The sequence below is a fragment of the Microcebus murinus genome, chromosome 6 (assembly GCF_040939455.1).
Source record: "Microcebus murinus isolate Inina chromosome 6, M.murinus_Inina_mat1.0, whole genome shotgun sequence".
Taxonomy (NCBI): domain Eukaryota; kingdom Metazoa; phylum Chordata; class Mammalia; order Primates; family Cheirogaleidae; genus Microcebus; species Microcebus murinus.
This window is the reverse complement of record NC_134109.1, coordinates 13,131,636-13,158,997: the sequence shown is the minus strand read 5'-3', so window position 1 is coordinate 13,158,997 and position 27,362 is coordinate 13,131,636. Positions and strand designations below refer to the sequence as shown.

Here is a 27,362-nt window from a genome sequence, read left to right as displayed (position 1 = left end):
TTGTGCAGGCTGCAGTACAGTTGTGGCGCGATCATAGCTAACTGCATCCTCCAACTCCTAGGCCCAAGTGATCCTGCTCCTTCAGCTTCCTGAGTTGCTGGGACTACCAGCATACACCACCATGCCCGGCTAATACTTTTAAAATTTTTTTGTAGAGAAAGTTTTTTATTTTGTGTAGAGACAGGGTCTTGCTATGTTGCTGGTCTCTAACTCCTTGCCTCAAATGATCCTCCCACTTTGGCCACTCAAAGTGCTGGGATTACAGGCGTGAGCCACTGCACCCAGCGGCCTTTCTACTTTAACACTTCATCTAATAATGCTGCAAAGTTATGAATTATTAAAAATACAGAGAATTCCTGTGACTGAATATTCTTTTAATACTTTGTGAAAACTAATACTGGAATTTTGCAGCTTCTTTAACTTAATGTAATACATAGATAATATTAAATATTGGTTATAATCTACTATGTGCATATTATATAAAAATATAATTTTTGTGGTTTAAAAAACAGTAATTAAAAATGAGGAGAAACAAACTTACAAGGATGACTTCTAAAGCTGGTAATATGCCCATGTTTGACAAGGTCTTGAAAAAAGCATCTCTGTTTTGAGGTTGTAGCGTTTGGGAAAACGCACAGAATTCTTTTAAAAAGTTAACCTGAAATTACGAAAAAGGATAAGTAAAATATAAAGTTTGTCATTTTATTTTCATGCCTTTCCTTACATCTAATTTCTTACCAATTCCTGTCTTTTTTCTTCATCTGTTGCTTCATCTGTTAGTTGTGCAAACAAATCTGTCAGAAATTTTTCATCTTCCTATGAAATAAAGAAGTTTTCATTATGTTAATGGTAAGCATATATTCAAATATCATTTCATGATGCTATAATATAAATAACTGGAAAAGGGAAAGATGGTACTGGCAATGATGTTATTTAGAAGAGAAGGAAAAACCAAACTATTAATAAAAATTTTAGCAAGCCTGTATCTCCTAAGCCTTTAAAAAAATTATTTTTGAGACAGGGTTGCTCTGTTGCTCATGCTAGAGTGCAGTGGCATGATCATAGCTCACTGTAATCTCTAACCCGTGGGCTTAAGCAAGCCTCCTGTCTCACCCACTCACATAGCTAGGACTACAGGCATGCACTACCACACATGGTTGTTGTTGTTGTTTTTTTTTCCATTTTGTTGTAGAGATGGTAGTGGTAACCTCACTATGTTGCCCAGGCTAGTCTCCAACTCCTGGCCTCAAGCAATCCTGCCCTGGACTCCCAAAGTGCTGGGATTACAGGTGTGAGCCACCATACCTAGACCTATTTAAAGGCCAGTCAGTAAACATTTTAGGCTTTGTGGGCCCATACGGTCTCTTCTACAACTATTAAACTCTATTCTTACAGTATGTAAGCAGTCAAAGACAGTATGTAAATGAGTAAGAATGGCTGTGGTCCAATAAAACTTTATTTACAAAAATTGGCAAAGGCCACAGTTTCCTGACCTCTCATTTTTATAGGGTTTTATAACCTTAACTTTTTTGGAAACAGGGCTAGAGTGCAGTGGCACAATCATAGGTCACTGCAACCTTTACCTCCTGGACTCAAGCAATCCTCTTGGCTCAGCCTCCCAAATAGCTAAGACTACAGGTGCACACCATCGCGCCTAGCTAATTTTAAAAATTTTTTGTAAAGACAGGGTTTCGCTACATTGCTCAGCTGGTCTCAAGTGATCCTCCCACTTCACCCTCCCAAAGTGCTTAGGATTACAGGCATAAGCAGTTGTGCTCAGCTAACCATAAGTTTAAAAAATACCTTCTGACTCCTCTAACAGACTTCTAGATTTGATAAACGAATTCAGCAGTCTCAGGTTATAAAATCAATACACAAAAATAAACAGCATTTCTACACACCAGCACCAACCAAGCTGAGAACCAAAGCAAGAACTCAATCCCATTTACAATAACTGCAAAACAAACAAAAAACTTTATGAGTGAATTTAACCAAGGAAGTGAAAGATCTCTATAAGGAGAACTATAAGTCACTTATGAAAGAAATCACAGATGACATAAACAAGTGAAAAATTATCCCATGCTCAAGGATCGGAAGAATCAATATTGTTAAAATGACCATACTGCCCAAAGCAATCTACAGATTCAATGCAATTCCTATCAGAATATCAGTATCATTTTCACTGGATTAGAAAAAACAATTCTAAAATTCATATGTAATCAAAAGAGCCCAAATAACTACAGCAATCCTAAATAAAAGGAACAAAACTGGTGGCATCACACTGTCTGACTTCAAATTATACTACCAAGGATAGAGTAACCCAAACAGCATAGTACTAGTATAAAAATATACATATAGATCAATGGAACAGAACAGAGAACCAGAAATAAAGCCATATATTTATTATAGCCAACTGAACTTTGACAAACAAGGAAATACACTGGGGAAAGGACACTTTTTTCAATAAATGGTGCTGGGAAACTTGGATAGCCACATGCAGAATAAAACTGGGTCCCTATCTCTCACCTTATACAAAAACTAACTCAAGATGGATTACAGTCTTAAATGTTAAGACCTGAAACAAAAATCCTACAAGAAAACCTAGGAAAAACTGTTCTGGGCGTTGGCCTAGGCAAAGAATTTATGACTTAGACCTCAAAAGCAAATTCAATAAAAACAAAAATAGACAAATGATGGCCCGGCACGGTGGCTCACGCCTGTGATCCTAGCTCTCTGGGAGGCTGAGGCGGGCGGACTGCTCAAGGTCAGGAGTTCAAAACCAGCCTGAGCAAGAGTAAGACCCCCATCTCTACTAAAAATAGAAAGAAATTAATTGGCCAACTAAAAATATATAGAAAAATTAGCCGGGCATGGTGGTGCATGCCTGTAGTCCCAGCTACACGGGAGGCTGAGGCAGAAGAATTGCCTGAGCCCAGGAGTTTGAGGTCGCTGTGAGCTAGGCTAATGCCACAGCACTCTAGCCTGGGCAACAGAGTGAGACTCTGTCTCAAAAAAAAAAAAAAAAAAAAATAGACAAATGGGACTTAAACTAAAAAGCTTGTGCACAGCAAAGAAATAAAACAGTAAATAGACAACCTACAGAATGGGAAAAATATCCCCAAACTGTGTCTAACAAAGGACTAATATTCAGAATCTACATACAAGGAACTCAAATGACTAAGCAAGAAAAAAGTCAAACCTCCTTAAAAAGTGGACAAATGGCATGAACATTTTTCAAAAGATATTCAAATGGCCAAACATAGGAAAATATACTCAGCATCACTAATCATCAGGGAAATGCAAATTAAAATCACATTGAGATACCATCTTACTCCAATTAGAATGGCCATTATTAAAAAGTCAAAAAACAATAGATGTTGACACATCCATGCTATGAAAAGGAAACATTTACACTGTTTGTGGGAATGTAAATTAGTACAACCTCTACAGAGCTCAGTATGATTCTAAGATCCTACAATCCCACTACTGGGTATGTACCCAGAGGAAAATCAATCATATCAAAAAGATACCTACTCATGTTTACCACAGCATTATTCAGAATTGCAAAGATATGGAATCAACCTAAGTGTCCATCAAACACAAGTGGATTAAAAAATGTGTCATATATACATCATGGAGTATTGCTCAGCAGTAAGAGAGAATTAAATAATGTCTTGCACAAACTGGATTGAAATAGAGGCCATTATCCTAATTGACGTAACTCAGGAACAGAAAAACAAATGCTGCATGTTCTCACTTATAAGTGGGAACTAAATTATGGCTACACAAGGGCATACAGAATGGTATAATGGACAGTGGAGATTCATAAGTGGAGGAGGATAAGAGGGGTGCGGGATGAAAAATTACCTATGGGGTACAATGTGCACTATTCAGGTGATGGCTACACCAAAAGCCCAGACTCCACCACTACATAACATATACATGTAACAGAATTCAACTTGTACCCCTTAAATCTATTGAAATAAAGAAAGAAATTGTAAAAAATCTTTTATTTGAAGATATTCATGTATACATACACAATAGTTTAATATACATTAAATTATTTTTAAAAGGATTCAAAGGATACCCTCATAGTATATTTATCTAGGTAAGTCAATCAGAGAAGTACAGCAATTGAAAAGAACTTCAGATGTTACTTTATCTTATCTCATTTTATAATTGAGATTCAGATAAAAAATGTATTCAAGCCAAATCAATCTGCAGGTAGCAGAACCTTCCTTATTGCCTGTTTCATTTTTCTCAGCACTATTTTTTCATCAAGATTTTGTTTTACAATAATTACATAATACCTGAGCTAGAAGTAGATTCAGCACTACTCCAGCCCTAAACATGCCTAAGATGAAGTACATACACTCATAAACACACCCTCGTATGCACAAGTGTGTATGCAACCTCCCCCTAGATTATAAAATCCACAAACACTATTATGGGTACCCAGGAAACATTTTCCGTGTGATACTAAATTAGTTTAGTTATTTCCACCTTTATTTTTTCTTACATATATTGTAAGAATAACATTGTTATTCTCATTACATATGATTTTGACCATATGTTTGTTACCAAATGACATCTAATTTCATGATACATCCCAGATAGAATATATTCCACCAACTAGAATTCAAATGGTTAAAAAAGAGATTCTCTGAATGGCTGCAGTTGGGGGTACAGAAGTAGAGAGACTAAGAATGTTTAATGGTATTACAGAGGAAGCAGTCAATAGTAAGGGGATGTTGAGATATTGTGTGTATGTGTCCATCTACAAGATGGGCAGGAACCTGCTTTAAACTGTACCTCAATCACTCCTTGCCAAGGCATCTGTAAAATGCTCCTGCCTTCACAGCAGCACCTTAGATAGAAGTGCTCAGCATCAGGAGAAACAGACATAACTATAGCATTGGCAGCCAGCATTTTACAGAGCATACTGTCGGGAAGCAAAGATTTAACAACTTGAAATCATTCATACTTAATGAGTAAAGCTGGCATTTTACACGTATGAGGACCAAGAAAACATACAAGTGACAAATCTCTATGTAACAAAAATAGAACCATATGGAGCTAAAGAAAAGGATAAAACTTCGGACTGTACAAGGAAACCAGGAATCAAAATTGGAACAGAACAAAGGCTACTAGTTAGCAAAAACTAGCTCCTTATCAAAGAATAGAAATTAGTACCAGAACCTTATGACTTCCTCCATAATCAATCACAATATACTATATAGAGGATTATTATTGTACTTACCAGACTGTTTTGCCTATTTATTTACATATCCATCTTAAATGAATGGAAAACATGTCAAATTAGTCAATACATTCCAAAATTATTATTAGCTCTAAGAAAGTAGTTACAGGTAAAATTGATGTTTCTGCTTAAATTTAATTTAAAAGGTGACAAAGGCAAGGACACTGGAAATACACTTTCTAAAAAGGAACAGGAATGAAGATTAAACATACTGATTTATTTGTAACACACGCTACCAAGCAGTACTTACTGACATTTATTGGCCTTCTTTCTATATTTAACAAATACCGGTTTCAAATAAGTATTTTACTTATATACCTGAGGTAAAGTCTTATAATATCTTCCAAGTTATCTGTTATTATCCCGGTTATCTGTTATTCTTAAAGTATTATGGGCATCAAAGAAACAAAAAAAGCATGGGGGGATATCAAAGAAACAAAAAAAGCATGGGGGTATGCAAATAACAAATCCTTCTCTGCACTATGTAAACTTCTGTTTCAGCTGGAATAGATTAATTCACACACTGTGGGATGACAGAGTAAGAAGTTCTCTAACTTTAGTAGGAGTGTAGCAACAAATGCACATTATTGGCCAGCTCTGAGAGACTCAGAGTCTTTATCTGGTGCAGAACCCAGGATATTGCACTCTGGTTGACTGTGATGCAAGAATCCTAAAATACAGACCCGAGAGACTGAGCATACTATTAATAAAACAATTTTTATTAAGCAATGATAAGTAGATTTTTAAAAAAATGCTCACGAGTCCTGCATTATTGTTAAACACTTTACATGCATGTTTTCACTTAATCTTCAGACAACTTTACAGGGTAGGCAGTAATATCACCACCCCTTGTATAGGGAAACTGAAACTTTAAGAATAGGAAGGCTGCCCAAGTCACACAGCGAGGGAAAGCTATTCAATGACAGGTGGAGCTGAAACTTAACCTCACTTTGTTTAACTCCCCTACATTCTCACCCATTACAAAAACGTGCCTTTTCGTAGGGATATGTGCATTTGCCTCCTCTGCTATATTCCCTTGACCTTAAAAATGGGCTTTTACTATGCCATTACCTGGGATTTTTATAAATTCTATAGAATTTATATTCTATATTTAAGAGAAATTGGTACCAGAACACATTAAATATAGACATTTCTCTTGGCATCCATTTCTACTTCCTTTTCCAATCTGTTCTATTGTATGCATAATTCATAAATTAATAACCCTAAAATTCAATATTCAATCATTTCATTAAAATCACCCCCTTGTAATATCTTCAAGCTAATTTCTTTAATACACTCAACCTGCCTATCCCAAACACAACAACCTTTTGGTCTCATAGTATTTACTGTATATTATAATCTCTTATAGTATAACCAAAATACTGAATTTTATACTTTAACAAAAAAAAATTTTTTTTTTGAGACAGAGTCTCACTTTGTTGCCTGGGCTAGATTGCCATGGCGTCAGCCTAGCTCACAGCAACCTCAAACTCCTGGGCTCCAGCAATCCTTCCACCTCAGCCTCCTGAGTAGCTGGGACTACAGGCATGCGCCATCATGCCCGGCTAATTTTTTCTGTATATTTTTAGCTGTCCAAATAACTTCTATTTTTTTTTTGTAGAGACAGGATCTCACCCTTGTTCAGGCTGGTCTCGAACTCCTGAACTCAAATGATTCACCTGCCTTGGCCTCCCAGAGTGCAAGGATTACAGGTGTGAGCCACCGTGCCCGGCTAACTTTAACAATTAAAACCCAATTTAGGTCTTTACAAAGAAGAGAAAATTATTTTTGCTGAAGGCAACTGACAGTTTAAATGGTATCAATCAAGTAGGGTACCTTTTGAAGTAGGAAAAAAACGAATGATCTAACTCACCTGTAGCATACCAACAATTTCTACCTTATTGAAAAAGATAAAGGAGTGAAGTGTTGATAACATGTTTTCTTCAAAGACTGAAGGAGTAGGTAGAACCATATCTTGTATATACTGAACTCTGTATGTTTGATGAATTTTTTGTTTCAGCTCAGGATCTGATATGGGAATCACTTCTTTAAACTTGGCTGTTTTTGTTAGAAATTCCCTGTGTTTTCGTGGTTGAGATAAAGCAGGATCATATTCTAAACATCCAATGACGTCCATTATACATTCCTCAGAGAACATAACTTCAAAAAGAGCAGTTCGATTCAACAGGAAGATGCCTTTGATAATTTCATACAAGTGGTGCAGTCCTTCAATATTTTCCAAATCCTCACATACATGAAAAAGCTCTAAGAGCTTTTTAATATAACCCTCATTTTCCAGTGCCAGTGCAAGTTTTTCACGACGAAGGGGAGAAGGTAAAGATGATGCCACAAGTTCTGCAATTTCCTCAAGGCGACTTAATTCACAAGATGGCAATTCTAAACCTGGTGATGACATATCATCAAAGCGTTCCTCTTCAGATTCATCCACAAGATCCTGAGTGATGTCCACTGAAGGGTCCTTCCCTTGAACCTATGAAGAATAATTTATAATAGCTGACAAAATGTAAATCAGCAAACCTAAATGATATTCTAAGATGAATACAAAATATTATAAGAAAAGCATAATGATAATTTCCAAGTTAGTCTTTTTTCAAACTTGACAAAAATTGTCTACTTTTTAAAGCTGTTTTTCTCCAAATAACAGAATGCTTCCAATTTTAAGGAAATTAGTTCAAAGTTCAAAGATGGAATGAGCTTCCTCATAATGTACAAGGTTTGCTGGCAAAAGCAACTTTCTAGGACAGGCTGAAATGACACTGTGATGAAAGAGTCCCCTGCAGACTTCCAACACAGAAGCAGTCTTAGGACTGTGCAGAAATAGTCTTAGGACGGACGGTGCTATAGGACAGCCACCACCAGTTCTTCAATATTTAACTTTAAGAAAGGTTCAAATAAATATCAAATATCCTAATGCTGTGATCATAGAAAATATATATTATTATAAGCAATAATGAAAATATTTAATGTCAATTGATTCTAGAGACCAGGGGCTATTGATCAAGGTAAAAAGTAGAGAAGAAAAGGGACTAAAAAAAACAAAAGAATAAAATCAATAGGATAAAAAAATTAAAAAACAACAACAAAAAAAGAAAGAGACCAGCAGCCAAAGAGCATGAACAGACCAGCTTTGGACCAATTTGCTATAAATGCTGGATGGTAGCCCAAAAATATGATTTAGAAAAACTAAGTATAGAACAAGTCTTCATGCTTTAACAAAAAACAAAACAACAAAAAAAAAAAAAAACTAAGTAGATTACAAGTGCACCTACACAAAAATGAAGCCATAGATAAACTGCAATCTACATGTAGTAGAGCTATGCCCCAGGAATATTTTCTGAAACTTAAGAAACCAAACCATGGAAAACCCTTCCTTTCTGTACACTCAAACCTATAGTATTCATAATCCCCTAAAATCTATCATAAGGCCCAACTCTCTGTCACTATAAGGGCTCTAATTATAAAAGTAAACATTTAAAGAAACAAAAAACCAAAAGGTCAGGATAGATTTTGAAGTGAAACAAGTGTCGCTATCTTGGCCCTAGAATTCAGGACAATGAAAAATTAGGCCTTTTATGAAATAGCCAAGAAGCTTCAACTGCTTATCATAATTAAGAGATACTGTTGATGGATACTAAAAGGGAAGATAGCCTGGAATATTTGTCTTGAAATATGCTGCACGGTGTATTTACACAGCACTACTAAAAGGAGGCAAGGCACATTCACAGCTTGTACTTGGCATGGTCTCAAATTGGCTCTAGATTTATTTGTTAATTATATATGTTCTCCTTATAGCTTTAAGTTCCTAATATCCAAGTTATGATTTTACCTACAGAAAAAATGGTAAGATTTTGATTAGTAAACCAAAAGAAAAGGGAAGAGAGAGCCTTATTGTAATGGGAATGCCATCTTCTTAAATTCAGACATAATAACTGCTATCAAGGAGGATACTAGAAAAATAGGGGAGACTTTTAGATATTTCTAGATCAGAAAAAGGTAAAGAGGACTCAAGAAAGAGGACACAGACATAAAAGATCTCAGAGATCAAAATGTAATGACCTCCCTGGAATGGAATCAAGAAATATAGACAGAACCACAAAAACAGTGATTGAGAAATGACCCCTCAAATATTAATATAAGCTACATAAAAGTTGAAGGCAAATACTAGGAAAGAACAACATAAAAACAGCCAGTGATTCCTAGGTAAGAGAAAGCATATAAGCACTATTACCCATGCCTCAAGGGAAGATGACTGAAAAATGTATGGCATTAAAGAGCAAAGAAAAGTAAAGATCAGACAATATTAAAGGAGAGATGGGCATAACAGATACAGAATGAGTCCAGGTTTGAGTTTAACACTGGCCTAAGAGAAGACTATACTCAGGGTGAGACGGTTCAACTCAGAAAGATGAAGAACAAGATTTGTCTGAATAATGGGATGCCTTTAGCATAGCCTGAATATATTAATGTCATCTCTCCTTCTGGGGGAGAACTCCACAAATATACTAAAAAAACTGTAGGACAGAAAGCAAAGAAAAAGTAAAAAGAAAGATGGCATTCAGATATAATTGTTAAGTTTTTCATGTTTTAAGAGAAGGAAAGGAACAGCTTAACAGGCAGGTTCGTTTTATGAAAAAAACAGCCCAGCAGAATACATGACAGAAATAAATTCTGTAAGTTAAGGAAAACTGTTTCCTCAAGGACACTGTAGCTTCTATTAAGGCTTTAGCATGCATCATCAAAAGCAGAGGCTGACAAACAATAGCCAAATTTGGCCCCCACACCTGTCTTTGTTAATAAGTTTTACTAGAAGACAGCCACACCCATTGATTTATGTGTTGTCTATGGCTACTTTCAAACTACTGTGTTTCCCCCAAAATAAGACAGGATCTTATATTTATTTTTCCTCAAGAAGAACCCTCGGGCTTATTTTCAGGGGATGTGTCATTTTCCCCTCAAAGCCTCAGCTTGCAGCACACACAGGATGGCCGGGACCTGACAGGGGGAACTGACCTTGTTGGTGGGGCTGCCTGCACCTTTCCAGTCACCTCTGGGATAGTAGCTGTCATGATGGGGCAGATGAGAAGGGCTGCTCATCTTCTTTACCGCTCTGAGACAAAATGCATGGGTTGTGCAGATACGCCGTGTAGCCACTTATCACTAGGTCTTATTTTCGGGGTAGGGCTTATATTGTGCAAATGCTTAGAAATCCTGCTAGGGCTTATTTTATGGGTAGGTCTTATTTTCGGGAAAACATGGTAGAACAGCAGAGTTGAATAGCTGGGACTGTATGGCCCAAAACACCTTAATTGTTTACTATCTTGCCCTTTACAGAAAGTTTGACCTAAAGAGCTTGTTAAAACATAATTACTAGACCCTACTCAGAGTTTCTAATCCAGTAGGTCTAGAGTGGGGATGGGGGTGTCTCAGAATTTGCATTTCTATCAGTTCCCAGGTCATGCTCATGCTGCTGGTTTGAGGACCACATTTTAAGAACCAATGAATTAAGAAATCAAGTCAGGCGTGGTGGCTTACACCTGTAATCCTAAGCACTCTGGGAGGCAGAGGCAGGCAGATTGCTCAAGGTCAGGAGTTCGAAACCAGCCTGAGCCAGACTGAGACCCTGGCTCTACTAAAAATAGAAACAAATTAATTGGCCAACTAAAAATATATATAGAAAAAATTAGCCAGGCATGGTGGTGTATGTCTGTAGTCCCAGCTACTTGGGAGGCTGAGGCAGTAGGGTTGCTTGAGCCCAGGATTTTGAGGTTGCTGTGAGCTAGGCTGATGCCATGGCACTCTAGACCGCGCAACAAAGTGAGACTCTGTCTCGAAAAGAAAAGAAAAAGATCAAGAAGTCAGCAGATCATTCTTCAGCTAAAATAAATGTGGAGATGGAGAAATCTTCCTTTGAAAAAATTGGCCTAAATTGAGTCCACAACAAGATCCCATAGCTTTAGCCACTAGAGCACATAAAAAAATGCACCTTAACAAGAGTGGAGATTATGTCACTAGAATAAGGTACCAGAGTCACTACAGAAACTCCAGAATAAATAAAGAACATTCCATCTCAGAGGCAAGGTAAGGTTGGATAGTCAAGAGCCATACAGCCATATAGACTAGTGCCAAGGGTAGGTTTTATTTCAAGGGCCACAAGAGGATACTGAACAAAGAATGATGTGGATTAAGGAAGATTAGTCAAGATGAAACCAATAAACCAGGCAAGAAATAATGGTAGCTTAGAAAACTATGATAGTGGTAAAGATGAAAATAAGTGAACGAATCTAGGATTTATTATTGAGGGACCGAATGGATATATAAAGGATGAGAGAAGGATAAACATGATCTAAAGTTCTTGGTTTCAGCAAGCAGAAGGCATTTACTGAAATGAGGGAAATGGGAGAATGAAAACATCTAGGTGAGTAGATTATGTTTGGTTGTAGACTATAAGTTTGAGATGATAGCAAACACTCTTGCTAGCAAGAACTCTTGAGTTCTCAAGAAGGCAATTGTTCTTAGAAAAGGTGGCATAAGAAAAAGTAAATAAAAAGGAACAAAGGAGAATATAAAAAAAAGAAAAAACAGTTGGATATAGAACTTTGACTTTGGCAAAGATCTAGGCTGGATAGTTTGGTATCAATAAATTATACCTTCCTTTAAATCAAGCTTTTCACAGACAGCAGTGTATTTAAAAGATCGATTTGAAATTTATTTACATTCTTGAGCATTAGCTGAAAAGCATGGCACAAACCACAATACTTAAAAACAGCATGTCAATTTTCTGTTTTTAAAATTACCTGACATATTTTCTCCCAAATTTCATCACATCCAGCTTTTTCTTGAAAGCTAAGAGCCAAGTCATAATTTTCTGCTTCAGACCACACAATCAGAGTATCCTGTAGAGACAAAAAAGGAATCTGAATAATTAACATACATTTTCACAAATTCCTTCAAAGTATATGTCAAACAAAGCAACAGGAATTGAGAACACCACTCATTTTTACTTTTGGCAATATGTACCGATATACCAGTGCGCTGACTCCCACTTTTTTTTTTTATTTTTTTTTATTTTTTATTTTTTTTTATTTTTATTTTTTTTAAGAGACGGGGTCTCGCTATGTTGCCCAGGCTGGAGTGCAGTGGCTATTCACAGGCGCGATCCCACTACTGATCAGCACGGGAGTTTTGACCTGCTCCGTTTCCGACCTGGGCCGGTTCACCCCTCCTTAGGCAACCTGGTAGTCCCCCGCTCCCGGGAGGTCACCATATTGATGCCGAACTTAGTGCGGACACCCGATCGGCATAGCGCACTACAGCCCAGAACTCCTGGGCTCAAGCGATCCTCCCATCTCAGCCTCCCGAGTAGCTGGGACTACAGGCGCGCGCCACCGCGTCCGGCCCACTTTTAATCAATGCCTTTTTACACCATACTTTGCCCAATCTATAAAATGAAAGCAATGTTTTCTTTAAGGGTAAGTTTAAATGATATAAAAAAAGCATGACAAAATGAGTACACAATTCTTATGCACTAAAAGATAACAAATGAAACCTTATGCCAATCCTATCCTTGAACATTGAGTTACATTTTATGCTCTCATTAAAACACCGAAAGAGGAATTCTAAGCAGATTAATAACTAAGGCATGTTTGAAGGATAGGATTAATGTAACATCTTCTTTCTTCCCTCTATTGTCAACAGGTATTTTTTACCTGGGGCTTCTGAGGTCCATGAAGCCCTTGAAATTACTGGCTAAATTTGTAATAAGTGAGCATTTATCTGGACAGAGGCTATTTTTTCTAACTTTCACTAAAGTACTATGCATGGTTCAAGAAGCAGCAAACTCCTAACACCTACCCTAACACCTATAGAATACTTCGCTTCTATTCAGGCAAACTTTTTTTTGTTAAATGACAGTAAGTTTAATAAACAGTTCGACAGTTTTTATTAAGATGTAATTTCAGCAAGACACTCTATATACAATACTGAGACCATCTTATATTCTTCATAGTACAAAGAGCCTATTGTATAATATGCATGGTATAATAAAAATATTTATAGAGTCCAAGATATCCTTTCAAACTTTCTGGCTGGGAATAAATATTAATATATACACCATTTCATAGCAATCAACCATTTCAAAAAAGGGCCTGCTTAGTGAGAGAGGTCTATAAATCATATCATGCAAAAAATGTTGAATGGGGAGTTAAAAAAAAAAACGAGAGAGAGAGAGAGACAGAAATGTTTAATGGTACTAGGGAGAGTTATGTTTAACACCTATGTGCAAAATCTGAAAGGCTGTCAGTTAGTACTTTGTTCAAGTTAGTCTAAAGAGAATTAGTTAGGAGAGCAGAAGTTAGATGGATTTCACCATAATATAAAGAAAAAAATAATTCGATTTGACTAATAAGGAACCAAAAGGAGCCATAAACGACTGGCCGAGCATTCACTAGGATGGTAAGGTTCCTGTATTAAGAATGAAACATGACTAGATTATCTTTAAAGTACCTTAAAGGATCTATCATTCTATTGGGGCAGTTTCTAATCCTTTTCACTAGCAAGGACACTTCTTAATGTAAACAAATGGATTCCATATTAAAAATCTGTCTAAGCTGGGCACAATTTTGTGGGCCTTCAGTGCTAGCTACTTAGGAGGCTGATGCAGGAGGATGGCTTGAGGCCAGGAGTTTGAGGATGTAGTGTGCTGTCACTGTACCTGTAAATAGCCACCGGAGCCTAGTCTGGGCAACATAGTAAGACCCTCCCTCTAAAAACAAAAAAAAGTCTACAAAACTATTAACTCTGTCTAGTCATTTGTGTAACTGTCAGTGAGTAATGAGACCAGTAGTCTCTCATTGAACTAAAGTGATACCAATAAGAAATAAATAACTGATAATCTGATTTGGCTATGCAACACTACTAATAGGATAAATCTATGCTTTTTATATAGAATTTTTGAAAATAGCTCAAAGTCCCTGTTTTTGTTATCTTCAAGGACTTCCAGAGATCAGATTCCAGGCAGACAATATGAACAGTGACTGAGTAGCTTATTCAAGCGCAAAATAATTTACACATCAACATTCTAAGATCAATATGACACAAGTTAGTCAGGTTTCATTTTTAGTGTATCTTGAATTTCACCAAAGCAGAACAACTGGTAGAAGAAGACTGTCCAGTTAATCTGGAATTCTGGCAGTCTAAATACTTCACAAGCTTATTTGTTGATATTTACTGAGCACTTATGTATAAGGCTCCATGTGAGACAAAATTAAAGTTATGTTACCTTCCCTCAAAAATAGTACAGAATAAAAATACTAAGATTTAAGAAGTAAAGAGGCCACAATATAAATTCTAATACCACTGTCTAATTAGTGGGTGATGCTTAGAAATTCTTTCTTCCTCAGCCCCCCAAGTAGCTAGGATCAGGGGCATGCGCCACCACGCCTGGCTAATTTTTAAAATTTATTTTGTAGAGATGGGGTCTCACTACATTGCCCAGGCTGGTCTCTTGAACTCCTGGCCTCATGTGATCCTCCTGCTTTGGCCTCTCAGGATTACAGGGATGACCCACCACACCCGGCTGAAAATATTTTGTATGAATGTTTGGTGGATAAATAGATAACTACTAATTAGATTTAAGAGTTAATACCAGCTTCCCTATCTACTACTCTCTGTGTGCTGTCAAGCAAGTCATGATCTTCAGGCATCATCAAATGGACAAAATAAAACCAATACTAACTTCCTCCTAATAGTATTTTAATGGTCAATAATGAAGCAAAGTACTTTATTTATGAACAGGTTGGTAATATATTTTTCTTTTAAATTAATTATTATGTATTTGCATTTCAGGACAATGAGAGAATTAATATTGATTTCACTAGCTGTATAGAACACTTAGTATACTGTGTGTGTACTGAATAAATACCATTTGACGATAGTGCTAGTCAACACTAATTATCACATCATTGGTCACTTCTTTTCTGTAGGTAAAAATAAGGAAACTTTAGGGCTCAGTTGCTACAATATCTGCAACACAAACTCAGCTTAACTTGAGGTAATCTTTTTAAAAAAAAATTAGAATTATTGTGTTAAACACTATAGAAATTGGCAGGAATCCTATTTTAGAATTAAAAGAGCAATTTGTAATCGGTTTTTCATTATGTCAATTTCCATTTAATCATCAAACAAAAGGACAAAACACATCTTCAATATTTTACCTGTTGTTTCTGGTATGCAGTGTTAGGATTTATTTTGGACTCTAAAAGTAGAGAACCTAGGAAACAAAAAGAAGACATCCCATTATGTTACTGCAAAACAACAAAATTGTATTTCCTTACATACACACATTTTCTTTTTTAACATCTGATGCACATACAACTTCAGTTAAGAAAAAATTATTTTTAAAGCAATTTAAGTTTAAATATAATAACTTATAACCTAAGAAATATTATTTTATACATGCTTACTTTTAACAAGACATGATAATCCGAAGAGTCAAGACTGGACAGTAATAGGAATCTAACAACTTATGAGCAGCACAAAGTAGTAAAACAGCACAGTGTGAAGCCAGATGATCTGGGTTTAAATCTTTGATATACTGTGTGACTTACAGAAATACTTTGAAATATGCAAATAAGGATTATAATAGAATCTGAACTATGTCTCAAGACTAAGAATAAAATGAGGCCGGGCGCGGTGGCTCATGCCTGTAATCCTAGCACTCTGGGAGGCCAAGGCAGGCAGACCATTTGAGCTCAGGAGTTCGAGACCAGCCTGAACAAGAGCAAGACCCCATCTCTGTCAAAAATAAATAAAAAGACTAAGAATAAAATGAGAATTCATTTGCAAAAGTTTGAAAACAGATTCTTAAGGCCGAAGGAGGAGATTGTTTGAGACCAGGAGTTCGAAACCAGCTTGGGCAACATATCAAGACTCATCTCAAAAACAAACAAAAAACACTGAACCACAGGATTTGATGATCTTCTGGTTGCTGAACACATGGAGGTGTAAGGAGGGTGGCTCTGCACCCCTCCCCATACCTTGCTCTACAACTCTTCATCTGGCTGGTCATCTGTATACTTTATAGCAAATCAGTAAACATTTTTTTTAAAAGTTTGAAAACAAAGCATAAGCCACTATTCAAGTACATTCCCAAATTCTGCCTTTCCCAGTCTCATATTTCTATTTCTTAATACAGGGATTCCCATACTTCTCCATCTTCAAATAATCAATTTATTCCTCATAGTAAGCTAATTTGCACATTTGTCTTTTCCCTGGTAGTATCCTATGACTCATGATACTTAGAAAATAATTACTGCTTTGTGAGAAAGAGCAAATTTTAAAAGACTAAAATTATACCTCTCCCCTCTCATCAACCCTAGAAGCACTCATACCTGGAAGCACTACCTAAAGACAAATTCTGGCTCAAAATGCTTGAGAACAAGCAGTTTTCTCTGCAGCTGTCTCTCATAGAGCTTTCTTTCTTCTCACATTACACTTAACAGTTGCTTTACCCATTCCAAATAACAGCTAGATGTTTGTGAAGAGTGCTCTTATTTCCAAATTTAGTTTGCTTTCATGTTAAAATTAGTTTGTTTTATAATGTGGTCCAATGTTAGTGATTTATTTACCATTTATTTACTATGTGCTCAGAACAGTGCCAAATGATACTGAATATAGCAAAAGGTCACCATTTATCAAGTTGTATGACTAAACTTGTGAGCTTTCTGTGTACAAGAACAGCTTCCTACTTCACACGAATCCTCATACTATGTCTAGCACATATGACCTGATTAACTCAAAATCTGTTTCTTATGCTTTCTGCACTTAAGGTAACTAAATATTCTCCATAATTTTTTCCACCTGTACCCCACCCATTCCATTTCCTTCAGCCTTTTCTTTTTTTTTTTTTTTGAGACAGAGTCTCGCTTTGTTGCCCAGGCTAGAGCAAGTGCTGTGGCGTCAGCCTAGCTCACAGCAACCTCAAACTCCTGGGCTCAAGCGATCCTCCTGCCTCAGCCTCCCAAGTAGCTGGGACTACAGGCGTGCGCCACCATGCCCAGCTAATTTTTTCTATATATATTAGTTGGCCAATTAATTTGTTTCTATTTATAGTAGAGACGGGGTCTCGCTCTTGCTCAGGATAGTTTTGAACTCCTGGACTCAAACGATCCGCCCGCCTCAGCCTCCCAGAGAGCTAGGATTACAGGCATGAGCCACCGAGACCGGCCTCTTTTCTTTTTTTAAAAGACGATTTTTGGCTTATTGAGGTTCAGATAAGCATTCTCACATTTTAGAGAAAATTGTTTTGATCATCTTCCTCCTCTTCTAACTTCCTCCAATCTTTTGCCAGATTAATCAAAACAAATTTTCCAGTTTCCCTTCAATTTTCTTTATGCACAATTACTGGGGTTTTATTCTGGTGATTATTAAGGGCTGTGCTAGAGATACATTCAAAACAAAAAAAAGCAGCAGGTGAATTAACAGAATGAACTCAATGCCTAGAGTCCCTTACAAGTATAAAAGTCTCAAACTATCTTTGTAGTTTTCCACTGTTTTTACTACTAGAACAAAAATTGTGTTATATTATTTTCTGTTGAAATCATAAAGTATGTCAGGTACACATTATAGATCAAATTTACTTTTTAAAGATTAGTCAAGGTATATAATTATACTTAAAACATGGTTTTGTTAGAGTAAGAGGTTAGGAGATGGGGAGGGGGGGGGCCTGACACCGGATACAGGGGCTTGCAGAGTAGGTGCAGGTGTTAAAGCAAAACCCTCAAGCAGAAGCTAACCAAGGGGGCTAATAACCTCAGGCAAGAACCAGCTTCAACCAGCTTGTCATAAACTTTGGCTAATTACAGCATCTTTTACATTGCAGTTTAAAAATTTCTCGACCCTTGAAATCACCACAACAGTGATGAGACAACCATATAAATTATAAAAATGGGAAGGAACCCAATTCCAGGAATTACTATGCAAATTCTTAGTAAAAGCCAACCCCTTAGACTTGAATATTCTTCCCCTCACTTAGGCTTTGAAAGACCAAAACCCACTTCCTCCTTTTCTTCTTTTCTTCGAGCCCACCTGCTCTCCCCTCAGTGTACTTATGCTTTCTATTAAAACAAAACAAAACAACCTGTTGCTTGCTTGGCTTACATAGTGCATCCTGAAATTCCTTTCCTGATGATCACCAATAACTAGGAAAAACCTCTGCTTGGAGGCTGCTAACAGTTTTTATGAGAAAATACATTCCAAAAAAACCTACTTTGAAATATAACTCATGTCCTTAAAAACAACTCATCACTAGAAAACTAAGGAAAAAAGAACTGATTACTTCATAAAATCATATTCCAGAGGATGCAAGAGGTCTAGCACCATAGAACCAAATTAAGTAATGCCTCTTTTTTTGTTGTTGTTGAGACAGAGCCTCACTCTGTTGCCCGGGCTAGAGTGCCGTGATGTCAGCTTAGCTCACAACAACCTCAAACTCCTGGGCTCCAAGCAATCCTTCTGCCTCAGCCTCCCGAGTAGCTGGAATTACAGGCATGCGCCACCAGCCCAGCTAATTTTTTCTATATATTTATTTTTAGTTGGCCAATTAATTTCTTTCTATTTTTAGCAGAGACGGGTCTTGCTCTTGCTCAAGCTGGTTTTGAACTCCTGACCTTGAGTGATCTGCCCACTCTGGCCTCCCAAGGATTACAGGCATGAGCCACCGTGCCTGGCCCAGTAAATGCCTCTTTAAAAGCTAAACTACTCAAAAGAAAAACTTGGACATCATTTGATAAATTGGACATCATAAAAATGAAAAACTTTTGGATGTTTGTGCTGCAAACAATACCATCAAGTGAAAACACAACCCAAAGAATGGGATAAATATTTGGAAATCATGTATCTGATAAGGGACTCATATCTAGAATAGATAAAGAACTCTTATAACTCAATACTAAAAAAAACAATTAAAAAGTGGGCAATGAACTTGGACAGTTCTCCAAAAAAGATATACAAACAGCCAATAAGCACATGAAAAAATGTTCATCATGTTATTAGGGAAATGCAAATCAAAACCACAAATGACATATCATTTCACACCCACTAGGATATCTATAATCAAAGACAGACAATAATAAGTGTTGGCAACAATGTGGAGAAATTGGAACCCTCCTATATTGCTTGTGGGAACATAAAATGAGGCATCCACTTTGGAAAAGTTTTGCAACTCTTCAAAAAGCAGAGTTACTCAGCAACTTACCTACTAGGTAACATACCCAGGGAAATAAAAACATGTTCACACAAAAACATGTACATGTATGTTGATAGTAGGATTATTCATAACAGCAAAAAATGGAAACCCAAACAAACATTCATCAATCAGCTGATAAACAGATAATATGTGGCATAGCCATACAATGAAATACCATTCAGCTATACAAAGTAATGAAATTCTGATACATGCTACAACATAGATGAACCTGGAAAACATAATGCTAAGTGAAAGAAGCCAGTCACAAAATACCACATATTGTAAGACTGCACTTACATGAAATGTCCAGAATAAGTAAATTCAGAGACAGAGAAAATATTAATAGACTAGTGGTTGGTTAGGGATGAGGGGAAGTGGAAATGAAGAGTAGTGACTGCTTATGGGCATATGAATTCTTTTGGAGAGGACAAAAGAATCTAAAATTAGATTGTGGTGATGGTTGTGTAAACCTGTGAATATACTGAAAAACAATGAATTGTACACTTCAAATGGGTGAATTATATAGTATGTAAAAGCAATTTAAAAAGTTAAAGTGTAAATATTCATAGAATGGAATACTATATAACAGTGTTAACAAATGAACCAAACATAAGCATGGACACAACAGATAGGAATCTTACAAACATGAGTGAAAGACACTTGAGACAAAGGTATATACCATATAATTCCATTTATACAAAGTTCACAAAGCAACCAAATTAATCTCTGATTTGGCCAGCAGTTATCCCTGGGGAGAACAGTGACTAGGAAGGAACATGAAGTGGGCATCTAGCGTTCTATTTCTTCATATGTGCGCTGGTTATTTTGTGAAAATTCATCAAGTTGAATACTTATAATTTGTTTACCCTTTTGATGTATTATACTGCCATTAAAAAGCAAATTTTTTTAACTGTAAATGAAGTCAACAACACATGGGCACAGGGGATTGAAGTCACCACTACAAGTTGTGCTTTCGAGAAACATACACTTTCTCTGAGCATTCTTGCTGCTAAAAATAAATAAATAAAGAAACGCACGCTTGACTTGGCAGCTGCAAAAACAAAAGAATCAGCAGTTCAGCAGTATGACATTGTAAGTTACCTAATCACTCTTAGCAACTATTTTTTTTTTTATTTTTTAAGTACCAGTCCTTTTTGCATTTTCTTCAAAACTCCCAGAAAGGTTACAGGGCCAGGATAATCAGAAACGGGGGGAAAAAAAAAACCAACAAACACAATTTAAAGTTTGGAGTGCTCCCCTCCCAAAGGCCTGGCCAAAACAAGGGCATGCTAGAAGCGTCTGGTGTTGGCAAATAGATGTTACGGGAAGTATCTTTCCTGAAACTCATTTCAGGCATACCCTGTGGTATTGGTCTGAAATACTATTAGTATTTTAGAAAATCCAGCTCTGGTCCCCAATACCATATTCTCTAAGAGAAAAGTACACTACAAAGGTTGTAAGATGGGGAGCAGCTCATCAATTTGAGGGCTAAGAAAATAACTAAAAGACACATTACTAGTCTAACTCCTAGTCCACTTATTAGGTTTCTCCCCCACTGTCTACTAGTTTTTATAGGACCAAGTTATGAACACTTCACCAGTCAACTGAAAAAGATCCAGCTGAGTGCTAATAGATGAATTAACACAATCCTCCCCCAACAGGTTTATTTATATAAGTTGCTATAGCTATAGTACGTGAACAGTAATTCTATCCTATTAATGTATAGGTATGGATGAGGATATAGAGTTCAACTTTAGATGGGAATTACCAAGGTAGCAGAGATGATAGGGGAGAAATGAAGATGATCCTTAGTAGGAGATTCTAGCAACATAAGGGGAGAAGTAGAGAAGGTTCTCACTAAGTGTAATACATGCTTCTGATTATAAGTACAATTATAATTTAATATAATATACAGTATAATATAATATATTATAATATACAGTATATTATATTACAATATATATTATATTACAATATAATATAATATACAGTATAATCTAATAATCTGAAGCGCACATTCAAGATAGCCCCTCTTTCTCACTCCAAGTCATTTGAGAAACACATCTATCCTCTCCAATAAAATAGACACCTCCTCCCTCAAATCTGAGAAAGACACTCTGTCACACAGACCAGAGAAAGACAATCCTGTACAGAAAACTCCAATATCAAGACTTGACTCCAGGTGTGGTGGCTCACGGCTGTAATACTAGCACTCTAGGAGGCCTAGGCAGGCAGATCGCTCAAGGTCAAGAGTTCAAGACCAGCCTGAGCAAGAGCGAGACCCTGAAATTAATTGGCCAACTAAAAATATATAGAAAAAATAGGCCGGGCATGGTGCATGCCTGTAGTCCCAGCTACTCAGGAGGCTGAGGCAGGAGGATCGCTTGAGCCCAGGAGTTTGAGGTTGCTGTGAGCTAGGCTGACACCACAGCACTCACTCTAGCCTGGGCAACAGAGTGAGAGACTCTATCTCCAAAAAAAAAAAAAGAGAAAGGCCTACTTCAACCTTCCAATATTTCAAAGGAAATGTAGGGATGAAGAAAAATCAAGAGAAAGTGATCAAGCTAAGAGGAATGCATCAGTACATATAATTAAATTTGTCACTGTGGAATTGATTTCAGACCACCTACAAACCCAACAATCCTCAGCAAAGGTAAACTAAAGAGTACTGCTGCACAGCAAATCCTTATCAGAGTCCATATTCCAAAGAAGTTCTGATAAGTCTACTAATTGATATTTGTATAAGTACTTTCTCAAAAGAAAGGGGGGGAGGTCCTTAATACTTATTTACTGCTGCCAAGACTGAAAATTATCACAACCTTTTTAGAGGGCCATCCATTTATCTTTACCTACCAAACTTTTAAACACATACTATGCTTTGATCCAATAATTCTTCTAGGAAATTTCTACACCTTCACACAGGTGCTAAGGTATATGAATAAAGATTTCATTAGCAGTGTCTGTAATCGCAAAAATTCAGAAACAATCTATACCAGGTGTTCTCAATGTGTGATCTGGGGACACCAAGAGGTCTGGAAAGTCAAAACTATTTTCATAATGACACCAAGAGGTTATTTGTCTTTTCTGCCATTCTCTCTCAGACTCCACACTGAAATTGCAAAAGACTGAATGCAGAAGCAGATGAAAATCTTGGTTTTTAAAAATTAAGCCAGATACTTAAGAGATTCATAAAAATATATAAAAATGACACTCTTCTCACTAAATTCTTTTGTTTTAGAAAAGTTATTTTTCTTAAAAATGTTATTCTGTTATCATGTACAGTTAAAACATTTTGAAGTGAAATAACAAATGCTTTTTAAAGTCTCAGTTTTAATTTCTAATATGGCAAATATTGATAGATACAACTCCAGTAAACAAAAGCTTTTGGGGACACTCAATTTAAGAGCATAAAGGGGCCGGGTGTGATGGCTCACACCTGTAATCCTAGCACTCTGGAAGGCTGAGATGGGAGGATCGCTGAAGGTCAGGAGTTCGAGACCAGCCTGAGCAAGAGCAAGACCCCATCTCTACTAAAAATAGAAAGAAATTAATTGGCTAACTAAAAATACATAGAAAAAAGTAGCCGGGCATGGTGGAACATGCCTGTAGTCCCAGCTACTTGGGAGGCTGAGACAGAAGGATCACTTAAGCCTAGGAGTCTGAGGTTGCTGTGAGCTAGGCTGATGCCGTGGCATTCTAGCCCGGGCAACAGAGTGAGACTCTGTCTCAAAAAAAAAGCATAAAGGTAGCCTAAGGAAAAAAGTGTTTGGGAAATGCTATTCTAAGTCACCAACAGGGTACTGTGTGAATTAAATAATGCAGTGGAATACTATGCTATTTTTAAATGAGATAGATCTGTGTATACTGACACACAGACACCCCAAATTATACTAGTAACAGAGGTCTGTACATTCAGGAAATAGAGAAACAGTGGTACAGAGGAGGGGAAATGCCACTCAGAATACCACCAAGACAACTTCAGGTAGAAGCTATCATATACCAAATTGCAAGAAAAAGTGACAATAAAACAAACAGTATAATTATGAGTATAAATAGGTCATTAAAAATGTTCCCTACCTGCATGATGACATCTTAAATTCTTCCTATAAAATGAAATGTGAAGGCCTTTTTTGTATCTTGTTGCTAATCCTACCAAACCAAACCAAACCACTTCTAGGGACTGGGGATGAAGATGAAGGTAGCTGGTAATGCAGAGTGTGGTATCATTCTCAAAAAGTCTAAATTAGAGAACTCAAAACCAGTGCCTACAGCAAGTATTTTAAAATGGAAAAATTTCACATAAAGTTTAGATTTCTTGCTGGGTGCAGGAATAAAAAAACCCTATTCAAAGAATCAATACACCAAGATACATAGTTAGGGAAAATATTAATACCTCAGGGCTGCCATGCCATGAGTATTCACTGAGAATTTTTATTAAAGTGCCTATCCCAGTATCTAGTGCATAACCAGCACTCAATACTTGTTTTTTAAGGCATCAAAACACTACCATTTCATTGGCATTGGTGTACTTTTGTACAGTAGGAAAATGAGTATTGGTAATGATGACCCATAAACACATTGCAAGTGAAAGGTTAACCAACACAGGTTCATTATACTGTTTAGGAAAAAGCATTCTAGTACATTTTTAGTAAACATGGCATGAAAACTGACTTTTAAAACTTCTGGTACACAACTTTACTCAGCTGGAAAATTCACTTGTTTAGAAGATCTCAGTTCTTTTCACTAGAGAAATGATAGTATAGAGAACTCCTTTTATGGGTATATTCAATATCAACCAATCAGATGCAGGTATTATGGGAACTATATATAAGACAGTGTTTGGGGGTTAAGAAATTTTGGTCCTGGCCTTAGTCCTGACATGGATAAATACTCAAGGATTTCAGAATGAATGGCTCCAGCTCTATCATTTCTAAGTAAGCAGCTCAATCTCTGAGCTTCTTCAGGACAGTGTTCTTACCAAAACTCAAAGCTAAGAGCAGGGACTTAGGTACTTTGCTTCAATAGTAGGAAGAAAGGACATCAAAAATGAGTTAATGAAGTCCAAAATCTCATCTGGGTGGGAGACTATGCTTTAAACCTACAGCAGGTCTGTGCTCTAAGTGTTTCCTTCCTGAATTTCTGAAAAATTTTTTAAATGTCTGATTACACAATGCCATTTAAAAGCTAAAATAAAGGCTCAGGAAAAAGAATTGGTAGCATTATACTAAAAGGCAGCACACCTGGGTTAAGCCTCTACTACACTCAAACCCCATCAGCTGTATCCAGTGCAGTGCTAGCCCTCAAACGTTCATAAGTTATCACATTCAACAGCTAAATAAGGGTTTGGCCTATTAATTTTCTACAAAGCTGGTGTATACAAGAAAAACTGTGTTTAAATAAATTTTTCAACGTGAAATATTTCCCCTTGTATTGATACTGAGTTCTTTTTGGTAGTTAAATATACATCTGGAATGCTTATGATATGCAAGATTCTATCCTAATTACACACTTACAACAATAGTGATGAAAAAAAATGCTGATGCTATCTGTTCATTTCTCTCACCACAGCAGCGCACCCACCCCAAAAAAGTTTTACCCAAAGTATTCTGACCTCCTTTTCTAATTACAGTAGGGATAGAGGCAGACTCACCTACAATAACAAGTTCTACAGAGTTCTCTAAAGGGGCAGAAGCATTGGATTCCAGTTTTACTGTTAACTAGCAGTGCTACTTTCATCAAACCATTTCTCCATGTCTCATTTTCCTCATGCCTCAAGTAACACTGAGAATTTAACCTGCTTAACTCTGAAATAATAAAGTCAGATAATAGATAAAACTATATTGACATGTAACCCAATTTTACTTTATAAAATTTAAGGTAAAAACCAAACATAAGTATACTATTCTTGATGCTTGGCAAGTAATCCAGAATAAAGAGCATGGATATGATTTTATGTCCAAAGATACCCTTCAGTGTGTGGAGAAATTCCAACTTCTTTACATTCCTTTATCAATTCTAAAACTGGCTGGTAGAGGTAGTAAAAACATAATGGAGAAAAGAAGTAGAATGACTTGAACACAAAGTGACTTATGCTTACTTCGAGAAGTTAACAGGCACAGCATAAACTGAAAGAAGAAAAAAACAATACTAAATAATCTGCATTGGAAGATAGAACTTTGCGGCTACCATAAAACCTGAGCAATGAGGTAATAATCTATCTTCATTAAAGAAAAGGATGTGTTCCTACATACTCTGCCAACAGGAACCTATCGAATAAGGATGCAATTTAGGAAATGGCCTCAGTAGCTTGGTGGGACACCCCTCTCCTCTAAAGCAGGGTTGGCTGCTGATCTGCCAAATCACTGACTTTCAGAAGGGAAAAGCTATAGCACTTAACCAAACAGATCTGCCCTGTAACATGAAGGTCACAGTACTTCCATTTAGAAATTGCCTTCCTTCAAAACTAGCAGATTTTTCAGGTCGAAGAGAAAACAAATTGTCTTCCTATTTTCAGATAAGCCTTTAAGCTCCTCCAACAGGAAACTGAGTCTACAGCTGAGACAGCCTCCCTTCCTCAAACACAGACCTAATGAGAAAATTTTACAACTACTTAGCCGTTCTATACCTATGCTGAAACTGTAAACATTTTTTTATTCCCAAACAATTTGTAATTACTAAGCAGTATGTACAGCTGACAATGCTCTTAGCTTGAAACAAGGGCCTAATTTTGAATCCCAGTTCATACCATCCCAATAGATGAATGGCTTTGGACAAGTTAGTCAACCTTTCTTAGAGAACCTATTTAAAAAAAAAAAGATACCACCACCCATTTCACAGGTATGCAAAAGCTATCGCCCTACCTAGCATTGGGCAGATTCTCACTAAATTAGCTGAACTGGGAAATAGCCTATTTCTAAAGTAGATAATTAACACATCACAAAAGCTTATTAATTTTACAGACTATAAAATATTTCAAGTGTTAAGAATCAAATATTTATCTTGTTTTAAACAAATAATCTGGAAAATCTAAAGAATCTTGGGGGAAAAGCTATGAGGAAGTTAACATTTATACAGTCAATCCTTTTGATTTGAAAGGTTTTAGGAAAAATAAGAAACATTTAAATGCAATGAAAAAGCACAGAAAAACTCAATAATTTTAAGTTTCTGTTGGATAAATGACTCACTTTAGGGAAAATCGGAAATACTTTCCATTTTGCTTATTGTAATACTAGGAAAATCCTCAATTATCCTATAATGGAGAATGGGACAAGCACACAAGAATGGGTGGCTGAAACTGTAAGCCCACACAAAAACTTTCAAGGCTATGTTGGAGATAAACTATAATATTGAGTATCTGTAGGCTAAAAATCATTTTTTTCTTTGAAATAAATCTTCAGGCTAAGAATAAAGAGGCAGATGGAAGTAGACAACAATATGGACATTGAAAATATAATGTACACAATTAATGACAATACCAGTTTCAACCCATAGACTAGATTTCTCACTCAAAACCAGACCACCACACCCAGATTGAACACTGCTTCTTAACCTGTGTGATCTTAAATTACTTAATCTCTGAGACTCAGTTTCCCTATCTGTAAAATATGGCTAATAATACTATACATCAGATGACTGTAGTGAGAATTAAGTAAATCAATACAAGTAAAATGCTTAAAGAATCTCTAGCACATACGCACTCAATAAATTTTGACTATTATTCCTATTTGGAGTTCCTGTTAGAAAAAATGTTAATCATCAAACTAAATATTATTTACAACAATAGTTCACAAATATCCGAGAATTTTTCTAAGTCCGTTCCTTGGATTCAGTTTTCCTTAC

At 36.5% G+C, this 27,362-nt stretch overlaps 1 protein-coding gene across 2 annotated transcripts in view; it reads right to left on the bottom strand.

The window, feature by feature from the left end:
* The window catches only part of PPP4R3A (protein phosphatase 4 regulatory subunit 3A), a 46,378-nt gene that overhangs the window by 16,076 nt on the left and 2,940 nt on the right, over positions 1-27,362 (bottom strand). For both annotated transcript variants that reach the window (XM_012773927.3, XM_012773928.2), the window contains exons 2-6: positions 15,493-15,548; positions 12,076-12,174; positions 7,134-7,751; positions 739-816; positions 542-658 (exon numbers count right to left, since the gene is read on the bottom strand). In XM_012773927.3, coding sequence (XP_012629381.1) covers positions 542-658; positions 739-816; positions 7,134-7,751; positions 12,076-12,174; positions 15,493-15,548 — 968 coding nt within the window. The remainder of the gene's footprint in view (positions 1-541; positions 659-738; positions 817-7,133; positions 7,752-12,075; positions 12,175-15,492; positions 15,549-27,362) is intronic.